The sequence below is a fragment of the Perna viridis genome, chromosome 5 (genome assembly GCF_037379345.1).
Source record: "Perna viridis isolate PV_CMFRI_1.1 ecotype Kerala chromosome 5, ASM3737934v1, whole genome shotgun sequence".
Lineage (NCBI taxonomy): Eukaryota > Metazoa > Mollusca > Bivalvia > Mytilida > Mytilidae > Perna > Perna viridis.
In genome coordinates, this window is record NC_142449.1 from 29,106,150 (window position 1) to 29,133,580 (window position 27,431).

A 27,431-nucleotide genomic window follows, 5' to 3' on the forward strand; every position below is an offset into this window, starting at 1 on the left:
AAAATTTGTCTGGATATTTTATTATCTTTTCAATTTAAGATTATTGAGTATTTTGTTTTAATATTACACTGACTTTTGGTTTCAGGCTACCTATTTGAGTATAAGCAACAATCGTGTCTTTTTGGAAGGAGTCTGTGATGGATTCTTGAGCTTAACATTAGTCTTGTAAGTGAAACCTAGGAAACTTAAAAAAAATCATTGTCATTGGGAACCTAAATAAGGTCCACCGATAGTAGCTTGAACTATTTACGCAGACTGTACCGGGCGGCAGACACCCGAATAGAGAACTGAAGAGCTGGTTGTTGTGCATAAAAACATACCATAAAGCTGTTGGTCGTGGTCGTTCGAAAACTGCTTTGTACAGTAGTAGGTAAAAACGTTAGGTAATAATACGTCCTTATACAAGTTACTACTCCCTTATATTAAGAAATACAAACCGTCTTCTGTATTAGACTGGGGATGATCCTGGTTGATCTCTGAACCATTTTTTTCCGGATATAATGATATCCCTACACCACTATCAATTTCACCTGAAAGAAAGCAGTTCATGTAAAGTGTTTATATTAAAAGTATTTTTGTGTTTTCGTTTTTATTGGCGAAAAATACGTGAATGATACCAATGAAGCAAACCTGTTTAATCTCTAAAATACTTGATCTATAGATGTATCATTATTCTTAGCTACACAGTTCTTTTATTTTAGATTATGATTTGATGTTTTGCTGTAACACAAATTAATGCACACACTTGTCCCTGTTGAAATTAATTTACATTAACCTACTTATATTTTTTTTCAATAAAAACATGGAATAATGTCTGTCAGGATGTGTAAGCTAATTTAAGAAATAAACTCATATTCTATTTTGTGTTTGCATGTTATTGAACGTTTACAATACAGCGTAACTTAAAATGTATTGAAAGCGTTCCATAACTTAAGTATAAGCTCATTCTCCTAGTCAAATGAACATAAGAGTGTTGTGCTTATTTGTAGTATATTAAATAAACAAAAACAAACTTACATAGCTCTAGCTTTGCATTCGTGTAGTCATTAGCGTTTTCTCTATCAAAAACGTCGATTGCTGATAAAAAAATTAAAAGGCATAATTTAATCCATCTGACAGTTCAAACTATTAACGCGCATAGTTTAACCATGAAAATACCTTCTTACGAACGAATTATTTATTTAACTAGATGTCCCCTATCACATTGTCAAGCGGGAAAATCGCTATTGAACAAATTGATAATACATATGAAGAATTCTATCTTCATCGTCAGAGAAGCAAGTGAAGGGTCAACGTTTATTGAAATAAAACACATTATTCTGTATCCTTTGCAAATGAATATTATTTTGACATTTCTTTCGATTTGTTTGTACAAGTTAAAGATGTGCTAAAATTAAAATAAAAGTAAAAAAGAACTATTTTCCCTTTCACGATCAGCCTATTCACTCTGTTCATGATCGATTCTTATTCTCTCGTTTGACATTGTGACGAGGGTGAAGACGTTTTCTATATAAGGATTTTAGTGAATTGCCGAATATTCTCTGAGTAAAATATATCGATAAGATAACACTGTGAAAGAAACTCTTTAACTTTCTCCAAATTAATCGGCACACCACGAATGTCAATCCTACGACCTCAAAGTTTATTGATGTTAGAAAAAAGTAATGAATTGTGGAGAAAATCTATAGAATAATAACAAACTGTCATCTTGAATAACAAACATGTAAATGTTTGTGATAGAAACGCATAAAGATTAAATCTTGCACGAAACTAATTCTACACATGATCACGGTCCAGTCACTCATTGTTCAAAAATTATCATTGTTTACATGTATATTTTTTTTACATTCTGTCATACACCTGTGATATTGTTAAATCAATTTTTTTTATTATGAAATTGAAGGTCTATGTTTCTGTTATAAGTGTAAAAATTGTAACAGATAACTTTCAGATGTTCAGTAATTCTTACAAAGTTCAAGTACTTTTTGAGTGAAAGCCACGTTTACTAACATATGGGTCACAAATCATTCAAAAAAAATGTTAAAATTGATAATTTTGCATGAACTGGGTGACTGATACCTAAATATTTCGATCAAAATTCTTCAAAATGCAACTTTAAGTAACGAATATGAGTGATAATACTTCCAATTTCCCTACATAGTCTTACATGTAGAAAATGTAGAAACTAAAAATGTTCTTTTTATATAATGACTGTGAATCCATTATTTCAGTAAAAATTCTGCAAAATGTATGAGTGCAGGCAGTTTCATTTTTCATGAGGGTCTAAAACTATTGACTAAAATGCTTATTTCTTCAATACAATAATCATGTGGGTAACTGTGACTCATACATTTCTGTCAAAATTATACAAAAATGTGTGAGGGTCTAAAAATGGTGACTGAAATGCTAAATGTTTCAATACAACTATCATGTGATGGCTGCGACACGTTTGTATGAGCCAACATTCTTCAAAAATGTCATATTGTTGCAAAATGTATGAGTGCGCACACTTTTAATTTGCTTGAGGGTAAATTATTGTTGACTAAAATGCTAATTTTGTTCAATATAGCTATCATATAGTGGTGTGACAAATTAATTGGAGTCATTTTTTTTTCAAAAATGTCATATTCTTACGAAATGTATGAGTGCGAGCACTTATACTTTCCATGAAGCTCTAACAATAATGACTGAAATGCTAAATGTTTCAATATAACTATCATGTGGTGGGTGTGACATATTATTTTGAGCCAAAATTCTTTAAAAAAAATCTTATTCTTGCAAAATGTATGAGTGCGAACACTTTTGATTTCCATGAGAGCCTAAAATTATTGAATAAAATGCTTTTTTTGTTATATAGCTATTATGTGGATGACTGCGACTAATATATTTCGGTCAAAATTCTTCAAAAATGTCATATTCTTGCAAAATGTAAGAGTGTGAGCACTTTTTATTTCCATGTCTGTTGAACTGCTATCAAAGTGTTTGATTAATGTGGATCGGCGTAAGTTCTGAGTCCCTTTTCACCGATTGATGCGAAACGTAATGAACAATACGTTTGATGTCATAAACGTCTGCCTTTGAAACCGTCTCTATGAATTCTCTTATTTCTTGTCCGTTGATAATATTTGAGTATTTTTGTAACAAATATGGTTCTTTGCCCAAACGTTTTATAATGTTCTTGTTCTACTTTTTGCTACTGAAATGTTCGACGACAAATCTAAGTGGTCCTCTTTCCAAAGTAACATAGCCGTATATTTTCAGTTTTCGTACAATATAGCCTCGTTCTGGTATTTCGTCATGTGGTTAATTATATCATACGTATGTCTGCATTTATCCCTATGGACTCAAGTTTCCAGAAATTGTCAATTTCTGCCTACTTAAATCAGTGTGATAATACCATATTTAGCAATACAGTTAATGCCGACGTCTGGCTTACGTTTTCTGTTAACTGATCCTGACAGTAAATATCAAATTTTCGATTGGATGGCGATGGATTCGCTACCTCGGATCACTCGATCTTCTACGATTTCCCAATAGTAATCTCCGCCTCAAGGAAATCTATCTTGAATCGTTCTCCGTTTCGTACTGGATGTGCAAGTGCGAAATCTCCTGAGTTTTGTAAGTTCTGTGTTCCATTTGAAATATTTTTGTTTAACGGAATGGCAATCTATGGTACGATAAGCGTGTCAATTCGCACTTATCTCCTTTGACAGTTTGTACTTTCGTTGTGGTATTTAAGTTTTCTACGTTCTGTGACGTATCCCCAAAGGCTGACAGATGAATGTTGACTCTTCCGGTCGGTTCGACTCCAACGTTATTCGCTAAATTCTGTTTTGTGCAGGAAAGTTGAGGGCCTTCGTCGAATAAAATATTCGAATCTACTCTTTAGTCGTTGTACATTAATGGCGCGATAGCTGTTTTGTATAGAATTCCTCTACTTCGTTGCGATGCGTACATTACACTGGTTTCGACATAAGTTTCAACTAATAGCGTACTTATGTGGTTTTGCTTTGTCTGTCGGGCCTATTGTAGTTTCCTTCTTCTGCAGATACTAGTATTGTAGATCAGTTTACACTTTTTTTATATGCGGGTGCAAACCTAGGCAATTAAAACACATCTGCCCTTTCTTTACGATTTTTATCTTTGTGGCAGCGTCCGTTTCTATGTTACGGTCTATCGTAAAATTGTCTCCGGAACAAAATGAACAAGTACGTGTAGTAGTCGGCTTTCTAATGTTGCTTGTCATTTGCTGGGTTCCTGTCAAAAGTGCTGTAGCGTGTAACTTCGTCGTTTCGGTTACTTCATATCCCGCTTCAAGTACGTCGATCTCATTACTAATTAAAGTGCGTAATTTCTCAAACGTTAGCGTATTTTTCTTGTGTTCGCGTGCGATCGATTTCCTGATTTCTGAAAGTAGTTTTTCCAAAACAACTGGTAATTTAAGTGACCCATACAGTTCTCCGAAGTTTGAATAAGCGTTTCCAATTCGCGCACATACGATTGAAGTTTGTCTCAGTACGATCTCAAGCTAATCACATCATTTGTCGGTGCAGGGTTTATTCGGATTTTCGTATCTTTCTTTGAATAGATTGAGCACAGTCTCGTTATTTCCATGTCAAAGCAAACCTTCTACTGTTTGCGCGGCGCAAAGTAATAGCATGAACTCCGTTGACATTTGAGGTACATGTAAATGTCATTAGGTGGGTGTAACAAATTAAATATATGAATTTTCATCCTAGATTCTAGATATTTCTATCCCATTTTGTTTATTTTGTAAATTTGGGAAAATAATTACCATAAGGCTAAAATATAGTCGTAGAATATACCCTCTTAAAAATGAGTTTTATGTCCTTGCTTATGCTTTTTATGCTATTCCTAAATCAAGATGTTTTGTTTTTCTGAGCAGGAAAACATCTGAAAATCTGGCATTCCCACAGAAATGATTTTGTCAAATTAACAAGCAAAGACAGAACTAAGTGTGGTAGAAATTTTGAAACAAAATGTCTAATCAAAAGATAAATTAAGGTAATGTTGCCAAGGTCTAGTATTATAATACTCAACCCATGACAAGGATGAGTAAATCATCTGACAAACAGTGAAGCCGCTGTGGTGAAAAGTTGCTCGGAAAAATATGAACATTTAATATCAAGCAACGGGGGAAGCTTAAAAACGAAAGTTTGTGTCTGTGTCTGAGATTAAATCCAAAATATGGCATACTTTCAGCATCTGTCAAATTATTAAAAGATGGAGCTGTTGTGAAAATAACGAGAAAAGTGGAATTTTGTTATTACATAGCTATTCACTAAACTAATGCTTAAAATTTCGTTTAGCAATAAAGTGAAAATCACTTTACGAACTTACCAATTCCTTGTTTATTACACCACTTATAAAGACAAAAAAAACCAGTACACAGGATCAACAACGACACAAGTCCACCTCTACAAAAGACGCATAGCTTAATATTAAGTCTAAAACGAAATATTTGGAAAATCTCAACTATCATTTAAACACAACACCAATACAACCTTTGAATTTTAATCTCCATATCTAGTAGTTAAAAAGGTTTACTAGTCTACATATTTCTAATTTGGGCATGCAATTAGCAATGAAACATGACCGTGCCATATCTTTTGAAACGACAGATCAAAAATCGTATGGGTAAGTCCGCATGCATGAAAACATGTTTTGAATACTTAGAAAATGCCACAATATAAAGGATTCATAGAATTACTAAACTAAAACGATCCACTGTTTTTTTTTCTACGGTACTAAATGCAAAAATAGCAGTAGAGGCATTATGATTTCCCCATGCTGCTTCTAGGGTCAGGCAGAAACCAACCAAAGCTGCAATATACCGTTGTTGTTCTAAGACAATAATTGAATATTAACGACATTCAAATGTTGATAAAATATGACTTGTGATAAGTGCCTTTTGAATGATACAATGTTGGTGAACAGGAAAAGAAAAGTGTTGGTTTGCCGTTTGTCTGATTGCTTTGTCAAACGGCGATATCTTTGCTTGAATTAGTTTTTAACAAACTTGAAATTGCAGGTAAGCTTAAATATGTTGATGTTATTCCGTGGTTAAAATTGGATTTTTTATGCTGTATAAGTGTTTTCTTTTTTCTTTTTTTCTTTTTTCGCGTGAGGAAAATTTCGGTTTTAATTTTTTTTTTTTAAACTTGGTGGGTTTTTTTTTACCGTAATCTAGCTAAAGCTAGTTCAATGAATTCTCCGGTCATTGAGGAAAAAGGCTAATCAAAAACAATTACCAGCAACAGACCACATAGAGGTGTGGAAATGTTTATTTATTAATTATTATTCATTTCAATATCATTTTTTTAAAGTTTTATGTTTCCCTGCGTTTAAAAGCCATTTACTGATTAAAATACTGCTATGTATTGCATTCATCCGTATTTTATGTCCAGATTCAACGAAATGTTTAAATATGCCAAGCTTGTGTATTTATATTTGACATCTGGAAACAAGTCATCAAGTTGATTAAAGAATGAGGTGATGGTTGTTTTCACCTTTGTAATTGATTTTTTTTTTTATAATTAAATGACAATTGGTCCGAGGACAGGTTGGCACTCCTGTTATTGTGTACTTGACGCTCAACCGCACTCAGGTGACAGAAGTAACCTAATTTAGTAATTACGAGGGCTTGTTTTGAGAAAAAAAAATAAAAAGCTAATCCTTGTTGGTTGAAATGACAATGATGGATAAAACAACACTCGAATAATTGTTAAATTTTATTTGTTTTATTTGAAACAAAAGTGCCCTCAAAAATAAAAAAAAAATAGTTCGCGTGATTTAATGTTCGCGTTCCTCCTTTTACCGCGAATATAGCGAAAATTAAATCACACGACTTTTCCTGCCATTTACCTCCATTTTTTTATTTGCTCATTTACTTTTGCTACTTTGTATGTATTATTTTTCTTATTTTATGTTTTTGTTGTGTGTGTCTGTTTTCTCTGTCTGGCTCTGTCCCTTAATTTTGGTTTCCGCTAGAATCTTAATTAATATTTTGCAAGATGACAGAAAAGGATACTCCGTGTATGATCTACCTTACAGAAAGATAGTTTTAATTTTCAAAGTATTCATATTATTAAGTTCGCCACTGGAACTTATAAATGTTCTATACTTGCATATGCACAACAAGCAATTTATCAAAGAAAAAACTTTGGTCTGATTTAAGTGGAATGGTTCTTGATAGATAATTAATATTTTGCTGTGAAACTACAACCTGCAGATTTACCGTCAAGCTGTTTTCATAATAGGATCTTGATATTTCACATATATTGTCAGGCCTAGTAGATATGAATTTTATGTCCATGATATTCCTTATTTGATTTTAAAGAAAAATGGGATATGAGGTGTCTATTTTCAACTGTGAACATTTTTTTACGACCTGACAATTTTTCTGAAGATGAACAGCATTCATAAGACCAATTAATACAGATCCATTATCATGATTCATGTTAGAATCAGGCTATAGACAAAAAAATAATAAATATATTGTTTTATACTGAACCTTTTACAATTTTCAAATTGATTTTTCCCTTCGAAAGTATATTTTAAGGAATGCTGTTCAAAATTTCTTGGTAAACTGTTAGCGTATCTTAATGTCAGATAACTAGGAAACTAATCGGAGCAAAGTAATGAAATCAATAATTGCGACGGTGATAGTGAAAAACCAATACCAAACGAATACATACAAAAGCTAAAAGACACAGGAAAACACAATTTCACATTAACTTGAACATGTACAGCAGCTCTAATACAGGACACAGGGCTGATCCAGGATTTCAGATTACAGGGGCGTAGATAAAATTACACGACTAGAGAAGCAAAACTAACTATTGGAGGTACAGTTGGGAAAATCAAGATTTTATGCAGACAATTGTTTTCTACAGAAAGCGTGAAGACAAAATTTGAAACTTTAGATTTTGGTCGTTCATAAAATACTGATGTTGAATTCAAGGAGATGCAATGCTTTCACTTTCGGTACCAACCCAGGGCCTATAAATAGCTGACAAAATCGCATCCCATTGGTTAGTTGTAAATGAATTGACCAATGATGTAATCCTTGGACATTTCCCTTTCGGATGATGCCTCAATAAAGCCGTCACTCGATCCCCACGTTATAAAAATAGCTGGCTAATGATAAAGCAGAGGAGATACTGGTGTAGTTTAGTTGAATGTTTTTTCGTTTATAACGTAAATTATTATGCATTTTTTAAATTTATTTCTTATATATTATATGGTTCGAATCTGCCGTAAACAAAATTTCGAAAATTTGCCGGATAACGAACTTACTTGTCACACAGGCTTTCTGAATTAAGTAAATTTGTACTGAAATGCAGAAGATGGCTATTCGTGATAGTGGAACGGTTTAAGTGTGAAAAATAAGATTTTAATGCACCGGAAGAACACACACCTAATTTATACATCATTCCAAAGAAAAATATTTCTACTTTAATATGAAATTTGTCGTAAAAGTCGGAGGTGGTCCAGTTTAATGAAAATAAGGGACAAAATTGGGAGGGGATATTTTATGAATAAATAAAAAAATTAAGATGTAATTTAAACGACGATAAAAGGGCAGGATAATATCCGTCTTTATAATCGTAAACAACTACTGTTGTAAATTGAATGCAATATTCAATGATTCTTGTATGACGTAGTTTAATGTCATATTATGACGTTTTTCGACACCACTCAAAATAACCCATTTTTTACTAAAACATTCGTTTATTTAACTATTCCGTTCGTCAAATTATTGTAAAAAGTAGTGGATTTGTAGATTTATTCTTTATTTGTTTAAAATAACTAATATTAAATGACTAACACGATAGATGCATTTTTATACAAAACCCCAGTCTCAGCAACTTCTGCAATTTAGAAAAGAAATCAAAGAGTGAATAAAGAAATTCATAAAAAAAAAGTAGTTCGTGGTCTCTATACATGCGTTTGTGACTATACTAAGGCATATTCTTCATTAAGGTATACCTATACTAAAATTAGAAAAAAAGGGCCATAAAATACTCTTTCTATAGGTGTTGTCATACATGTGTATTATGTATAACAGTTATATATCTACGTTACTACAATATTTACAAGAAATCTGTTTGACAGAAGTCAAAATTATGACTAAAATATGTTATTTTCATATGAATAAATTGCTCTGTATTTGTTCACCATTTTTCATAGTGCATGGCACACGTTGGTTCGCGGTCAGGCTTTTTCCTTTTTTTTTATATCGGCCTCATGTGGGTCCGGGTGTCACAAGAACTGGCCTGAAGCAGCACTAAGCTTGTCCTAAAAGGCGACTAAATAGTGCTCAGAACCCTGGCCAGGTGCTAAGGCGATCTGGTCACAGAGCAATTGGGTTGTGTGCCCTGGGTGATGGAATGGGGTACCCCTGGCGTGTTACATGCTGGGATCGTTAGGCTATGAAACGGAAAACCTGACCTCAAACTATAGTGGTGCACCGTGTTTGGAAAGATGCCACGTTACTAGCACGTTAATGAATCCTGTTGTGGTATTCGATAGGAGTAGGAACCACAGGGCTCCGCCACAGGAGGCTGCAATACCCGACCCTGCCCATCCCTCCATGTTTGTAGTGGCAATTAAAATTTGTGGACCCTATTATCCTTGTGTCCTATCCTATTTTCCATTTCATCATCATCATCATCATTTGATGTTCATTTTATTATCAATTTCATGTTAATCGCCTAAATATACATGTAGCTGAAATATTGCTACTCGGGCGTTGAACCCCCAACTAACAATCAATCTATCATATTTATATCGTATAACCTTACAACTTGCAATATGATTGGATCGTCATACCACAACTTAGGACACGCTGACAACAAAAACTTACAATTAATATAAAAAATAATTCTTAATACTTATGAATTTAAAATTACCCTCTATTATTTTATCTAGCGTATAGAATGTGAAATGAGGACAGTCTCTATCCTTGAAATATGCGACATACATGTACAAGCGTATGATATATTTAACTTTATTGTTCAAAAAGCTTCTCAAATTTACTCGTACGTTCTCTAAGCTTAGATTTGTCAGTTTACAAGGACAAAAGGTTCGAAGCAATCAACCTGCTAAATGCGAAATCACACATAAAATAATATGAAAGACTAAAATACCCGCTTAGAAGAAATTTCTAGAAAGGATGCCGACTGTACCGTTGCACCTGGTCCATGCTCTAAGATATGGTAGAGTTGCTCATGTACTAATGTAACGTTGTATGTATTATTTTGGTTATTTTTTTTTCTGTGTTGTGTATATCTGTTTTAGCCTATCTTGTTACAGCTCTTGGGTTTAATTCTTTTGATTTCCACTAGAATTTCGATTCCCTTGATTATTCTTTTACTTTATACTGGTGGGGTAGCGGATGATCGATTCCTGATAGTTTTAATAAACTATATTTGAAATACAATCATGAAGTCATTCATAAGTTATATTGTTATATATTTGCACTACTGAACAAATATAGGTGTGTAAGAATTTGTGTTGGATATAATATACACTCATGAAAATATTCATGGATTACTTCCTATCTAATTGATATATTTTGGGATGCTGAAAAAACAATATATCCATGTATATTGGCCATGCCTAATTAATTATGGCATGGACTCTGTTTTGCTTAAGAAAAAACACGTTGGGGTAGTTCCTTGACTGATTCTTGGCTACAGACAAAGCCGTGTCTTGTTTATGCCAAGTAAACTTAAATGGAAGATTTTCTTCCAACCTTCACAAAAATATAGAGTGGCTGGAAGGATTATATTTTTTTATGCTCTACTAGATATTTGCTTAACTTTAGCTATTTGGTGTAAATATATTGCATGTTCTTAATCCATAACCACATCAATTTCAGGGAAAAACCATCATAAAACAAATAGTCGCAAGAAATGAAATGTTTGTGTGTTTTAATATCTATAATTTCAGACTAGAAACTGACATAAAAATCCTGATTTTGAAATTCCAGTCCAATTTGATAAGTTTACTTATCAATTTTATTTGGTCTTACCAGTAATGAAATATCTGTTTAGACTGAATATTTACTTTCATATGACCTCCAATATTTCCATGTAATGGTTATTTTAAAGTTGACTGGCAAAAAAGAAATATCGACGGTATGCCTGAAAATATTTATAATGCATTTGCTATTAAAAATATTATTTCAAGAGCAAAAATCCGAGCCCCGCCAAATATAAAAATGGTCGGTGCCTCATACAACTAAACAGCTTGTACTAACCCGATAGTTCATTAGAATAATGAAAAAAAAATGAATAAGTTTTTATATCAGCAATGAAAAAAAATACAAACAAAAATAATTGAAAAGTCTAGGTTTCTTCAGATATTTACTCACTAAATTACTTCTAAATTCAAAATGCAATAAAAATAAATAAATAATCACCGACACCGTTGTGCATTTTTCTTAACTTCAATATATACACATTACACATAAAATTCGGTACACATTTTACAACAAACATGAATATTACAAAAACTGGACATTCAACCGTACGATTTTTTACGACAAGTCTTAAAATGAACTTAAATGTACCCATCACAAATCTAAAAAAAATCCAGGTGTTTGTTCGGTGGGTGCATTAAACTCTTAAATTAAAGCCCTTTCCCCCATTTGACCGCTCCACTAGGATGAAGTTATTCAAAGTTTATAGTAAATGTTAATGGTATGTTAATATATACCTGAAAAGGTCTGAAAAGAACGTTACACTTGACGTTTATTATTTTTTTGCAAATTAAAGGGGCATATCTAAATGTATATGAAATAGATTGTCGTGTTAATTTTGCATTTTTCATATTTAAATAGGAAATTATAGGAAAAATAAGTTTGCATTTTTATCGGACGTTACCGACCTCCGTGCAAAAAAGATAAGTGCAAAATTGTGCATTATATTGGTTCTCTAATATCTGCTTGTCTTTTTTGAAGGTGAAAATAATGTGTGAGAAACTCAGCCAAAATTAGACAATTATACCAAATTTAAAATTAGCTGTAACGTTTCTTCCTTGGCTCCGAACGGCAGCTAACCCTGACAGGGGTCTTGGATTATACTTTTGTAGAGTGCATTGAGCTCTATACTATCACAACGTTGTTAGATATACTATGACTGAATTCTTACATGAACAAATTATTACATGCATACCCATGTACATATGTAACTTAAAATGAAAATTTTGTTTCAAAAAATACATTTGGCAAGTGGCGATATTGTTTCAAGTACAGAAAGAAAGAAAAAAAGAAAGAAAGAAAGAAAAATAATCACATGGATCTCTTCTTTAGAGATGCAAAAATGATATGCTTACTTAACTGGTTCTGGGTATAAAACAGAAGCATACAAAAATGTTTGAACATAAGATCATTTATTAAAAATATGTTTACATTTAATGTCAGACCAGGAGCTTAAAACAAATATGTTATCTAAAGTAGTTCACAATAAAAAAACACTCGAAGTGCATGATGATTGACTATGATGTATACTTGAGCAATAACACTGTTGTCAGATATTTATGTTAGTAAATTAGGCCTCCCCGGGATAAATCCACAACGATATGCCTAAAACGTACACTTTACTCTCGGAATATTTTGCCAGCACTTTGCGTATCGGACCAATTAATATAAAACTAGATTTAGCCTCACTTAAAAATAGGCAATTAATAACAGGGTTTGTTGATTATACGAAGAAAATGTTTTAGTTCTTCTGTAAGATTACTTAAGCAGAGAATATCTATAACAAACATTTCATTTCTAGACCTAAAACCTGATTATTCATTTTTCTTTTTTCATTCATTGTGTATATTATACGCCTGCATTTTATAACAAAGTCTCGTGAATACCCGTCAAATTAAATTTATCATCTTTTTGTTGTCGACGAACTGAAAACCAAAATAAAATCAAATAAAATAAATGGCAAATGCTGTAAGAACTGCAAGAGGTATTTCGTCATATTTATTGGGAATAATTCAAACAAAACGTTTGCATCTTCTTAATACATGCAAAATTATATTGAAGATCAACGGAGAATAATTAAGATGATATTTTCGTATACTTAAACATATTTAACATTCTCTTGTTTACTACTTGTCATAAGTAATTCCCAGTCTCTGAACATTACTAAACGGCTACTGAACAAACTGAACGCTTCACTGAAAACACTGAACACTGTTTGAGTCAAATGCAATGAATTTACACTAAATCACTGAATAACACTGACAAAATATGTTCCGTAAATTTAGTCTATGTTCAGGCCATTTTGGACGTTTCAGTAACTTTTGGGCTTACTAGTGAGACATGAGCGAAGATACGGAACGTTAAAAAATATAGACAAATCCAGGAGACGAGAAACATTTCAGAGTGTGAATGCCCTTTAAATCGCGAGAACTTCTAAAAAAAAAAAACATTAAATAATTGAAATGGGATATTTCAGGAGTTGAGGTCGGTATGGTATTATCAGTAAATTGTATAAGAGTTGTGCATCAAATCGCTGAAAAAATTTACATGTACCTTCAAATTATTTTAAAACATAGAAGCGTAATCACTCTTTTATTAACTAAATAGCCACCAATTACACCAGTAAACACCGAATAAAAGATTATTTCGAAAGTTCTTTCCGAGTATAATCAGCAATGCAATTTATTTTTAATACTGATTATAAGGATTATTGAATGGTAGACAAACATTTCAAAGGAAAAGATTACTACAACCTTCTTGATTTCGGCAATAATTTCAAAATAGGATATACATATTGTTCACATTCTCAGTATTGCATACACACATATGACGTCAAGGGTGAACAATAGTATTTTTTTTTTTCGGTAAAAAAAAATATGTAAATTGCGCAAACAAACAAACAAAACATTATTACATAAACTAAGCAAGTGGTAAAGGTTTAAGAGGTTTTACATGAGTATATGGTACACATGTAGAATAAGATACTATTTAACTCGAATAGATAAACAAGATTAAAAACTGCATAGAAATATGGAAGATGAAAAATACATCTTTAATTATGGGGTCCTCGAAATCAAATCGTTTTCCCTCTTAGGCTATGAAATTTCCAGGAGGCTATACCAATCAAATATGAAAAGAAGATCAACAATATAATATGGTCCTTTGTCATAGAAGAGAAAACAAATCCAGTTTCACGATCGGTATGTTGTTTAGCCGAAGTAAAGGGGATTAAATTTTCCTTAAAGAACATTTTGACCACATGCTTCAGTAATTTACTGATCCCAAACCTATAGTATATTGTATTAAGACAACTTTTGACGATAAATAGAACCTGTTCAAGCACCCATCCGGACGAAAGAAAAGCACTTCCTCATCTTATAATTGCACAAGAAATTAATTAAAATAGTATAGAAATGACTCTTTGAGACGTAATTTTGGTACGTCATGTTGTTATAACAATAAGTCTAGTGGATGTTGCTTTTTTTTTCCTAAATAGATACTTTGTTCCAATTTTGGTTTTTGTCCCTGGATTGCTTTATTTTGATTTCCGCTAGACCTTGCTTCCCTTGATTACTCTTTCATTTACTTATCCAATGTTATACGGTCAACTCATTAAGGGACGAATTGATTTACAAATTCTGCTTAAAATTTAGAAAAGAAATAGTTACAAAGTTTTTTGCTGCAGATTAAATCTTTAAAAAGCACTTTTATTGATAAATGCAATATTTATAGCAGATAAATGCAGATTAGAAATATTTGTAAGACCGACAGATCGTTTGAACATTTAAGATGCATACTTCAGTCATTGCATTGTCAGAGAAAATAATGAAAATTAAACCAATTTGTAATAACATTGAAAATATAGTACTTGAAATTACATCAGGTTTTTATAATCAATAAGCCAAACTAGGCCTCTTCAAGTATATTAGACATGGTTATTGAAAAATAAATGCCTTTTATGTAATGCTTTTATGCTTGGTGTCTTTCCTCATTGAATTCAATAAGTACGAACAATTAAGTATTTATATGGAAAATTCACAAATACGAATCAATATTTATATTATGTGTTATCAAAATTGTCATGCATGATCATATGACTTTTATTATCCTTTCACTTTCGCCCTAACTATTACATTGAACACAAGATCCCAGCATGCGGCGGATATCTATATTAGATGTGTGATATTTTTTAAACTTCCAGAAATTGTGACAAAAAAAAACGAAAAAGGGCTTTGTGATATCTGAAAACCAAGGTGGCTAGTATGAGTTTGAAATTTGGTATAATTATAGAGTTCAACATGTCTGAAGGAAAATTCTAGTATTACGTCTTCAAAAAGTATATATCGGTACAACCTCACTTTAAGCACCTGCGCACTTTCTCTTTTCTTTCCCTGTCGCTTCGAGACAAAACACTCATTTACAAAAGTTACCGCAATAATTCAACGGCTGAGATGTTATCTAATTCAAATCAATTATATAAATACACACATTTAACTCATACGATGACATAAGTATACGTTAATCCAACTTGCATACGGGTGATGTTAAATGGAACAGCCATTATTTTGGCTACGCCTAGGGAAATGTTTTGTCACAAAAATACCGTATTTGTCATATTAGAAAAGACATGATCCCTTCGAGCGTATATTTGTACTCATTTTAACATGGGTTTGACATTTCCAATGTCGGGAAAACCTTAGTTTCTCGCCCAATATTTAGGATGCTCATATTATGATGAAATTTGATTTTAAGGATTCAGGATCGTATGCCAAAATTGTCATTTGGAAATTTGGAAGAAAACGTATTTTCCCCTTATATGTAAAATTGTCAAATTTAGATGATATATGGTAGTTATAACACTACAAATATTTGAATGATATTTGTTTTAAGGGTAAAGTTGAAATTGCAAATCTATATCATTCCGCTTGAAAACCTTAAAAAAGTGGTCATTGCAACGAGGACCGGTTTTCCCGCTAGTATAAATATTATGTCTTGGTTGATGACGTAGTTTCCAAGTTAATCGAATTGCAAAGTTGGAAAATACAATGTTATGCCTTAACAAACATGAAAACGTTCATTGAATCACGATGTAACTCATATTTCTCCCATTTATCGGCTTCATTCACACCGCACGAGCGAGTGACTAAAAATTTATAATTTCTTGCCACGTGCCGGGAGATCAAAATGTCGCTTGAAGACTCCCATGCATACCACGCTTACAATGTTTACCATGTTTACAGTTGGTATTCATATTGTTGATCGATTAAATACTTGTTGAATTGCGAATGTTATTCATATTTTAAAAGATTAGTTGGAAGTGCATCAACTAATTAATAATGATATCGATGACGCAATGACTTGATTACTAGAGGGGATGCCCGTGATGACCAAGTTGATGTTCGGAGAAATTTATTTTTTCATGGTTTTATTCATGGGAGAAACAGATTCTCCCTCATTTTCCCTAGGGATTAAAGGATAAAATTCGTGGGTCAAAATCTAAAATTTAACTGTCTCGAGTGGAAAGATCCTGCAATCTCCTTAAGACGGAAGGAGAATCTATATATAACCGATTCGGTAAACGAAAATGGAACTTGTATTAACAATTTATCAAGAAAAATGATAACCATGAAGGTAAATGGAATAATTGATATTGCATTATTTGTATATTGTACGTAGAAATGATTACAACTAATATTCAAACATAGGTGAAAACGTACATAAAATTATATTGATATAAACATAAACGTACGTTGATAAACTTACATAATAGAAGAAATAAAAACAATACTTCTCTTATCAAGTTGTTGTGTGTTTTCTGAAACATTTGTATCTGAAAAAAAGTCATTCAAATTGATACAAGAATGAGAAATATGCATTATATAATTTAGATGACAGTCAAACCAAATAATTTGAAACTATATATCGTTATTATACAGAACATTTGTACATAACTGGGCAGAATTTTAATTCGTCATTTTACATGTATATTTTAATAAATGAATTTAGTTTATGTACTTAATTGATTGTGAACGAACTGATCCGATGCGTCTAAAAACAATTTACCTCTAAAAATCATTTGCGCAGACAGTATCTCCTTCTTCGACTTGTGAAATCCAATTATACAATGGTATGTTTTGTTGATATCCCCAGAGGAACAATGCAGTATAGTCAATTGTACACCGCCGGGAACAATCTGTGCTTTATACTTAGTATTATCATCGGACTTATTATTAAACGTTATCAGTCTTTGTTCTTTATACCATCTCATAGTATCCCGAAGATGTTGCATTTTTTTATCTATTGCACAAATCAATACCAGATTGTCACCAAAATGCTCAATTCGTTCCAAAACCTTCCAATGAACTATAAATAAAAATGGTCAAAATCTGCATATCTAAAGACTACCGCAACATAGACATGTGTTTATTTGAAAGTTAACTAATATTTTATAAATGAAATGAAGCGGATCCTTAATAACCTTGATAATACATTTTTGAAAAGTCCCATATAAATATGTATATCTCCTGAACCCTTAATGGCTACTATTCTATTATAATCATTTGATAAATATATAGAAGATAAACGGAAAAGAATGAAAAAAAATATTATCACAATAACGATACACTAACGAATCTAGAGTCACCTATTATTCCATTATTTTCACATATAAGAAGCTGATTAGTCATATTAACACAAAAACCCGGACCTGAACAGTAGAACCGAAGACTGTGGGACTGAAAATCACTTATTTTTAAGGTTAATTCATCTCTTATTATGAACAATGAAGTAAGTAATAAAAAAGGTACTTTCCGACAGCTTGAATACAAATACTAGATTAAGAAGAGGAAAACCATCGTTATACGGCAAAGACATCTACGACAGCACCTACCATACCATGACGTTTCGTAACATTATAGTGAGAAGATAATCAGTCATGAAATTGATATATCAGCATTATTGCATCACTAATTGAGTTTGATTTATTACTTATAGTAACAGGTATTAATTATAAATAAAATGTACGTGTGGATTGTCATTTTAGTTCAAAGATTTTTATATATATTCAGATAGCGATCAATGTATTGGTTGAATAAGATATAGAATAAGATATAGAATCTTTAGTGATTTTTGTAATGCATATGAAGAATTCGTTTAATATATATTCCTTGTTCATAATATGTTTATTTTTCGCTGCATTCAGGTAGGCCACCTCTTGATAAACGCTGTGATATTTGGAACATTTATCCAGTCCATTTTCAATCAGATCCCCTCGTTAAAGGATTTCTTATATAAGTGATCAGATGTTTATACGATCTTAAAGCGAAATAGTTTTCTTATCCTTTTGGATTAAGAAAAAAAGAAAAAAGTAGATTTTTTTCAGTTTTTTTTTTTTTTGTTTTTTTTTGTTTTTTTTTTTTGTTTTGTTTTTTTTTTTTTTTTTTTTTTTAAGTATCTGTACAGTTTCAATTTCATCGCTTTAATGACACGAAGAACATAGTTTTCCTTTATCTCCAAATTTTGTGTCAACAGATGTTTGATATTTAAACCTTTGAGAAGAGATTTAACGAATCGTGATTTGAATTATTGTCCTTTATACGATCATATTTTTGTCGGTAATCGCCTCTCACATAGTTTATCATCCAATGCTCTTGCTATTTATTTTCCTTTCTTGTTCTTCAACGGTCACATCCTTTACATATATCAATCGCCAGGTATAAAACTGTAAGCTGAATTGATTTTTGTAAATTTCGTCATGTCCATCAGGTCTACATCCCATTGATCATTAATGCAACGAATTATAACCCCATTTCGCTTATGTAATTTTTATCACTGGTCTCGGTAAGCTTTCAGAGTTTTTCATTGTAACCATTTCCAAATTTTGTATTTACTGAGCACAAATTTCACTTTTTTCCTTACAAACGATATAAACTATCAGGCTCAGCAAAAACCAGCTGGACTAGATAGGTTGAAATAAATATCCTTTAATATTGTCCGCAGACTGCCATCTACATCGGATTATTAACAACGTAGACTTGGCATGTCCCATATTTGTTTTTTTTTTTTTTTTTTTTTGCTTTATATAAGCATCAATCCTCTTAATTACCGTCGTCTGCATGGTTATCGCCCCTTCTCTGCGTCGTTTGTTTCATATTCCCCTACATCGATGTGTTTATGTTTTTGTAGTTGCAATTTGGAAGCCTTCTTATAATCCATACCCTCTTTAATTAAATCATCAACTATTTTAATTACTTTATGGTGATATTCCCGTTTCTCAACTGCATTATGTATTGAATCAGAACTCATAATTAAGCTGTCAGGTCATCCATCTTCTTCTCTAAGATTGTTTAAACTTTCTGCTTGGCGTCTTCATGAGTAAGTTCATCCTTGACATATTTATGGACTTCATTTGCCATTGTCTTCCTTCTCGTCTTTAAATAATATAGCATATTTAATAAAGTTAACGTCTTCATTATCTTCAACATCAATAATATTGATTTGACGCCACATTTTGAAGTGTCTGTTGATATAATACTCCTCTCTTTGCCGTATGTATATATATATATGTGAGACTCGGAAGTGTGGTAGGAACGCCGAAGTGCGATACTCGTGCTGATTGCACCAAATACAACGTCGCCACAATATTTCATGCGCATAAGCCCGAATTGATGTTACGAAGTAAACTAATACAGAAAGTTCATGAAATTAGAATATTCGGCTAAAATGCTTATATGCTTTCATATATGAGAAACATCATGGCACTTTGAGCATCCTGAAGTTTGAATAAGATAAAATTCAAACTAGATTTCGATATAATCTTTCAATATAAGTAAGCAGCGGGCCTTTTTTAAGCTTCCAGTGATTTAAGCTGGAGTTGCTTGTTTTTTCATCTTATTTTATGTAAACAATATTTTACATTGTAGCTTAATCAAAGCACTCAATCTTGTGCAAAATGGGCCCCTTAAAGACATATGAATGAAATCAGGAAAAAATCTTATGTGTGGCTCGTACACTACGATCGTACACATAAATGATTTATTTTACATTAATTTCACGCAAAATAGTTTAACCTGACATTAGTTGTGTCTAGGTAATACAAATCAGTTACAAGTACTTTTCCATACATTTAGTTTACTTTTGTCAAACAAAAGAAGTGTAGCATTGCATCATTACTGATTTAAGTGTTAACATACATGTATTTAATGCAGTATCAAAACTTAAAGATACAAAATGGTACTCCGAGAAACATAAACTGTAGACAGATGATACAGAAAATGGTATTGCGTGCATCATGTTTGATATGCTTTTTCAGGCTATCTAAATTTCTTAGATGTTTCTACAAATGCTATGATACGTTGACAATATCTATAATTAATATCAACATTTGAACAGTATTCCCGACATATACTTGGAGGTAAAATAATCTACTATGCGACTGACATATTATTGTGTTCTCCAGTACATATACATATATGCGTTTTACTTATGCTTACTTCAAATATAATTAAAAGAGTTACCGGAACCAGTTTATTATCGTTGTAAAAACAAATCGGAAAAGAAGATGCAGCTTATTTATAAATTTGATATCATAAATTTTTACCTTTTGAACAAGTAAGACATGTTTCCCACGAACAATAGAGCGCATTATATAGTTGAAAGACAAACTAGATACGAGTTCAATGAGTGTTGAACAATGTCGAAGACAAAAATTAAGTTCCGGACTAGCACGTTATTCTCCGTGTTACGTATAGCCCATTAATCAATACAATCTAGACCTCCGTGGCATCAGTCATTCATTGCTAATTTTAGCTATGGTGAAGAGAGTGACAGAGAAAAAAAGCGCTGTCTTATACAACATTTCATATGTATTTGCAAATTCTACAGATACTGTAGATCACTTGTGTTTTATTAGGTTCATATATTTTATGCTCTAATCAATAATAGCTACCAACAGCCGTTCTATAATTATGTTAGTCAAGAAATATTTTCATACAAAAGAGTACTCGTCGTCTCAAAGTGACTGTTTTATTCAAACTGGGTGTAGGAAAAATAAGAAGTAAAATTAATTTTGTTCTATGATATCCTCAATAATTTGAAGTTTAAATGAACTGAGAGCAAAGTTTTTTTTTTGAGTGCATGTAGACTGATAAAATATCAGTTAAATTTCAAGAAAATCATATATTTACGTCATCAACGTAAAGAAATCTACATGAGAGTAAAAACATTTCAGCAAAGTTAAACAAAAACCGTATTTTCTCGTTGCTATTGTTAGTCAACAATCATGTCTAACCATCGCAGTTCAGCATGATAATAAAAGCACCTCGGCGTACTACCATCGCAATTCCGTGCTACCATTGTACCTCTGTGTCCCATGGCGGTTCCGAGTCTTACATATATGCCATCTTGTAGAATATACAGTTTCTCGTCAAAGGCTGATCGTGTAGTTTTATTCAGTTAAACGGCAACGATGCTTTGTTCTGAATAGTTGTAAATTGGGAAGTTTAAGACTATTTTTGACCTCTGCAATTCTACAGATGCTAAACCATCGTATACAATGTCGAATGACTTAAACCCTGGCTTTCTGGTGAGCTTGAAACGGTGTTTCGCTTGATGAACGACTTGCATATCAATACATCAACACTCTTTTGCAGGTTCTTCGTTATCTCACCGAAGACAGATTTGTTCATGAGGATGTAAAAGTCTTCTTCAAATTCACCCTTTCAATTTTGTTGTATTACAGACAATCCATGACAGACATATGCATGCGACCTGTGATGGGTAAAATAGCCAATCGCAACAGGCAAAGTAAATGTAAACAAGTAAATTTTTGGGGGGCAATGAATAAATTAATCGAAATGTTTGTTCGCAGAATTACATGTTAATTACATGTTAATATATTCAAATTATACAAAGACTTCGAAATGACTATATAACGAAATTTACGGGGTTATTGCTGTTAATCGCTCGTGGTTAATCATGAGTTAGTTATACCACACGTATGTTTTTGCAAATTACTCATTGACTTTTCTCGTAATCTGCACCTTTGTATGTAAAAATGGACGAAATAGGTTCTTACACTCGTCATCTCAGATTGTCTACCTCTCTTATGATAAATTCTTCAATTTCTCAAACTTGGAAGTAATCCCAGATCTTCAATGGAGACTCGTGTACAAACCTATTATACTGGGCCGCTTTTCTCATACTAGTGTTGAATTCAATGTTACCTTTTAACCACGGAGTTTGCTAAAATGATAGAACTGTGTGTATCTTAGAAAGACGCATGCACCACCAATGATAAGTAAAGTTCCTGATTTTGGTAGTATACCACATATCCTTCCTTTCCTTCTTGAGGAGTACAAATTTACAACAGCAATGCCCCCTCCTATTCCAACAAACAGTTTTTACTGTGCGCTAATTATAATCCTCCCTTTTCCACTGCAGCGTGAAGAATAGATACCAATAGTGATTAAATAGCAAGTGCATGTTATGGCGTCATAATTTTTGGAGTTTGGGGATCCAATACAAGTACTGTAAGTCCTCATATTTTATTTAGATGTTGAGAGAAGACGTGAAGAACTTTTGGTTGTTTATGATTTCGTCTTTGTCAAAAGTTTTAATATTAATGATATGACAACACAGAACAAAACAATTACTACACATTGTTATCCAATTTATCAATTCACGAAATGGAGTAAAATCAATATTTATCCAAACTTCGACCGGGATACTAAATACACGTAAAATTTAATTACCTACTTCTTGTCTCAGCAATGCAACGATGAAACAGCAAGACTTGCAACATTAAAAGAATTTGTCTCCTTATTTCCAAATAACATAGACATCCGATCTTCATTTTGCTGAACTTCAAAAGCACTGTCTGAAAATGCATAAACATTGTTTATTCCAATACAGAAAAAAAACATTATAGTGAGTCCACCATGTACACCACCCACACAAGAACGTCATAATGATTTCCTACCATTTAGAAATATTTTATATATGAAAACTTCTTCAATTTGGCATTATTCGATAGATAATTTAATATTATACATCACGAAATCAAGAAGATTTTATTTCAAGTAATAATTTTCCTAGAATAATAAATAATTACCCTACTTCTGCAAACCAGGTTTCAGCAAGACATGAAAAGCTCATTTACCATATAACAACACTGTATAGGTTATATTTTGACATCCACGGTGTATCCAACAAAACTATTTGGCTTTAGGCGCTTAGTTTTTCCACTTAGTATTACAGTTGTAATATAATGATTTAGTAGGTTTTTTATTCAAATTCCATTTCACTGTATTTGTCAATTTGTGGAAATAGCGTAATTGAAACAAGCTTTTATATGGTACAGTACCCGATTACAGTATCTTCTACTTCAAATGAGCCAATGTGTGAATATGTTTGCCATTTTAACTCATTTCAGGTAAAAAAAAAACTGCCGCACAACCCCATAAAAAAATATATCACAACATGAACCCAATTGCGATTTTATTTTTCTTCTTATGAACACCATAAAAAGACAGAAACAACATTGGCACTATTGTAACGAATATCGATGTATCTGTGCTTAATGTTCAGTTTTGAGGTCACAATAACGACCTTATATAAAAGGGTATTTTCGGAATTTCAGATTGTCATCCATTCTATCTGTAATTTGCATTTTTCTTCAAATGCCTTCTTCAAACAAGCTTTCATACGTTCATAAACACTTAGATACTATCTGCGTTGTCTAGTGAGATAAAGTGTTGTGCTTAAAAATCAAACATATTCAATACCATTTAGGTGGAACAATGGTATCCCTATAATATTCCTCAAAGCATCTAAAAACGATACATTATGCCTCTCTGGCTTTCTAATTAAGTTATGTAAGTATATAATATCTCTTCTAGCATGCATGCTCAATTCCACCGCCCAAATCATAACTATACGATTAATTTTGTTCTTATTGATGCATTAAATATGTTTTATTATTCATCATTTTAGATCATTCGACAGATAGCATGATATAAGTGTATTTGGAACGGGTGAAATAGAAAAAAATCTGAAGTTCTGGAAAGTGCTCTTTTTACCATTATATTATACTTTTAACCCCAAAACAAAAACGTTAAGTGCCCTAAGCTGGATACATATGTTGGCTATATCGATTAAATGTTTACATCTAAATGCAAAAATGCAGGTCAGTTTTACAGTGTTGATATGTTGTAATTGAACATTTTAGTTCATATTGAAATAAGTTTTTTAGGGTAGGAGTTACATTTAGTCTTTTCTATTAAAATTCTTACATGAAAATAATTGTGTTTATCAAACAAATGATACCAAATTTGAGATGTGTTCGTCGTGCAATAGGTTCAGTTTATTTTTTGGCAATGATTGATTTTAATATAAGAAGCACTAGTACGAGGGAACATGAAAATCATATTCGAGTTGATGAGTGGTGGGATGCACGTAAAATTATAATTGCTCAGTACTCTTACGAAATGTTTTAACATTAAACCCTTCATGGGTTGATTTATATATTCTTCAAGCAATAAACGAAACGTGGTAAGAACCCCCATATGACAACAACTCTTTTTTTATCAAATTACATTGCCGGTGCATGTCCAACACTACAGACCACAACAATGGTAAACATGTGACCAATATTTCGTGCAACACATAGGCTGCGTGTATGCAAAAAAATACAAAGAAACTATTCATATTAGAATCGAAATATCACTGTTATTTATCGGAGTAAAACCCCAGCATGTAACACGCCAGGGGTACCCCATTCCACCACCTGGGGCACACAACCCAGTTGCTGTGTGGGCAGGGCGCCCTAGCCCACGGCTGGTGTTCTGAGCAGTATTAAGTCGCCTTTTAAGACAAGCTTAGAGCTGCTGCAGGCCTATTCTTTTGACACCCGGACCTGCACGGGCCGCCCGGGTTGCACTCAAATGTGGTATTTGTAATCCATGACGGACTAAGGGTTTTTGCTATTCTTTGTGATCTCCTTTGGATGTTGTAAAGCATCACAGCGTTTACTCATTCACTGTGCATAGTCACACCTGTGAGAGTGTGTCAAGATGTTTGTCAGGGAATTACATGTAGTGTCATGTGACAAGATTTTTTTCGAAATCACAAGTAAAAAAAAACTCATTTTTATGAAAACTGCTACCATCGTGATTCTTTCTGCGGCAACATAACTTTTCTCAGGCTGAGTTCCGCTTATTGTTTAGTTGTCGTTTGTATGGTAAACCTGATGATTTGAAAAATGGCGGCCGATTTTGACGGTTTGTGTGACAGCTCCCAGATAATTCAGAATTTTGGAAATTCAAGCCCCTCAATAGCTACGGACATAGGTTCGAATGGAAATATATGTGATTTCTATGAAAAGGAGACATCCTTCAGGGAGTATTCCCCTCAGAATAGTGAATTTCTTCATGTGTTGACCAACCTACAAACCCCGATTCGTGTTCACGAAAATGTAAACAATGAGATATGTACCGGTAATACATTGACTGATTTAAATGACTTACTATTATCTCAAGAGTTCGTCCCAGATCAAAACTTTATTGCTAATTTAGAAAATGTACAACTTATCGAAACACCATGTTTTTGGCCGAAAGGTGTTAGTTGTAGGAAGTGGTTGAGTAATCGCGAATGGTACGGTGAGCAAGATAACAATTAAACATTACATCACGATATATTTACAAGAGTTTTAAAATGATTTCCGTTTAAGCTTTAATCTCATTTGGCACATCTTCTTAGCATTCTGAATAGTTAAAAGTTTCATTTAGCCTGTGTGTATTGTTATATAGAGCCATTTCGATGATTGCATCACTTTTATCGGTACTAACTGCACTCAATCGCCAAGATTATGAGTAATAGAAGAAAAACAGTATTAACTGTTATGAAGTGCTAGGATAGTCATTCAGGCTTCAGATACTCCGAATTTCTTCTGAACCTACAATGTAACCCTCCTATTGAATTGTTAGGTTGAGACCAGAATGATGTGCTCTTCATAAAGGTGGTATTTCTGCAGTAATGCGGAGTGCCGCACACCATATGCTGGGTTTACCATGTAAAATGAATGTGGTATCAGAATACTCGAAAAGGACTCCGGAATCCTACTAGATAGAACAAAATAGTTAGAAGCACTTGAAGTACTATACTCTGCAGTACCAATAAAATCCAACTTTTTGTATCACAAAAATACAGCAAATACAGTAAACAAATTTACATTAAAATCATGGTAGGATTCGGAAATTTAGAGACTTGAACAGTGGTTAAATCTTGTATTTGTAAGTAATTCATCAGGTACATTTAAAGGCAAAGCTTCCGTTATATACAAGATTCTCTAAGATATTCGGCAAATTTTGTATATGGCTTGTAGTAAGTTATCTTGTTGCATGCCACCTCATAATGTACGATGTTTCTGTATAAAGGATGTGGTAAGCAGGATTACATGGGCTTTAACTGCTGTGACAGAAAGGAATAATTTCGAATAAACATCAGACCACTTCTAAACACACAGGATTTCTTAAACAAATTATTACGTGAGAAAATCAACAGACTTCTTAAAATGATATTAAATGAAATTATAGGCAGATAACTCAATTTTCAATAAACAAAGGTGTCAGTCATAATTTGTAATTATTGTAATAACCGACAGACACACACAAAAAAGAAATAACCAACGAAGCAACAAAACTTAATGAGCTCCACTAAAAACTGGAAGCATGGACCAGGTGCACCTCTAGGACAAGCATTCTTCTCTTCTTTCCTGAAAACACCCGCCAAGTTGTTCATTAAAATTCAATTCAGGGGTACACAAAAGAGGAAAGAAATCTAAGACACAGTGAAGAAGTTCGTCTCATGGTGCAGATGGATATATACACCGTCACGACCCACGAGTTCATGATTACCACCATAAAACTCGATCTGCAGTGATCACTTCAATCTTGTTGCAACATATAACCCAAAATCTTAATTATAAGAAGTGTAACACAGAACGAAAGTCTGTTTTTACGGCAAACTCTGGAATAAAGTATGGGTGATTTATAAGAAAATTCCAAAAGCAGGAGCTAAAGGGATGTTGCCAGATATGAAAGGAAAGTTGACAACACGGTACGAAAAGTCATCGCATTTGGCCGATTCAAGTGTACTTGTAACTCATTTATAAGTTCTCTACTGACTGCTGTATAAAGAAGAATGTGAATTTATTGCCAAATAAATGAGATGGGATTGGAATAGAAAGACTTCAGAAAAATACATGTAGTGGAAATCAGTTCATCAAATATTTAGTTTGGATGCCTTTCCCGAAAAAAGATGTGAAGAAATGCTAACTAGTTCCCTATAAAATCACACGCATTTGTATCTGTACATGTACATTTCTCTGTATTTATTTCATTAAAATTTTGTAATTTGAAAATGCAGG

The 27,431-nt window shown here is 32.7% G+C and overlaps 1 protein-coding gene across 1 annotated transcript in view; it reads right to left on the reverse strand.

Annotated features, from left to right (window-relative positions):
• LOC148616994 (uncharacterized) overlaps positions 1-27,431 on the reverse strand; it is a 37,738-nt gene that overhangs the window by 3,453 nt on the left and 6,854 nt on the right. Inside the window, exons 3-8 of the mRNA XM_088584220.1 lie at positions 22,763-22,883; positions 17,072-17,371; positions 16,772-16,838; positions 5,362-5,438; positions 1,018-1,077; positions 438-530 (exon numbers count right to left, since the gene is read on the reverse strand). Coding sequence (XP_088440346.1) covers positions 438-530; positions 1,018-1,077; positions 5,362-5,438; positions 16,772-16,838; positions 17,072-17,371; positions 22,763-22,859 — 694 coding nt within the window. The 5' untranslated portion in view covers positions 22,860-22,883. The remainder of the gene's footprint in view (positions 1-437; positions 531-1,017; positions 1,078-5,361; positions 5,439-16,771; positions 16,839-17,071; positions 17,372-22,762; positions 22,884-27,431) is intronic.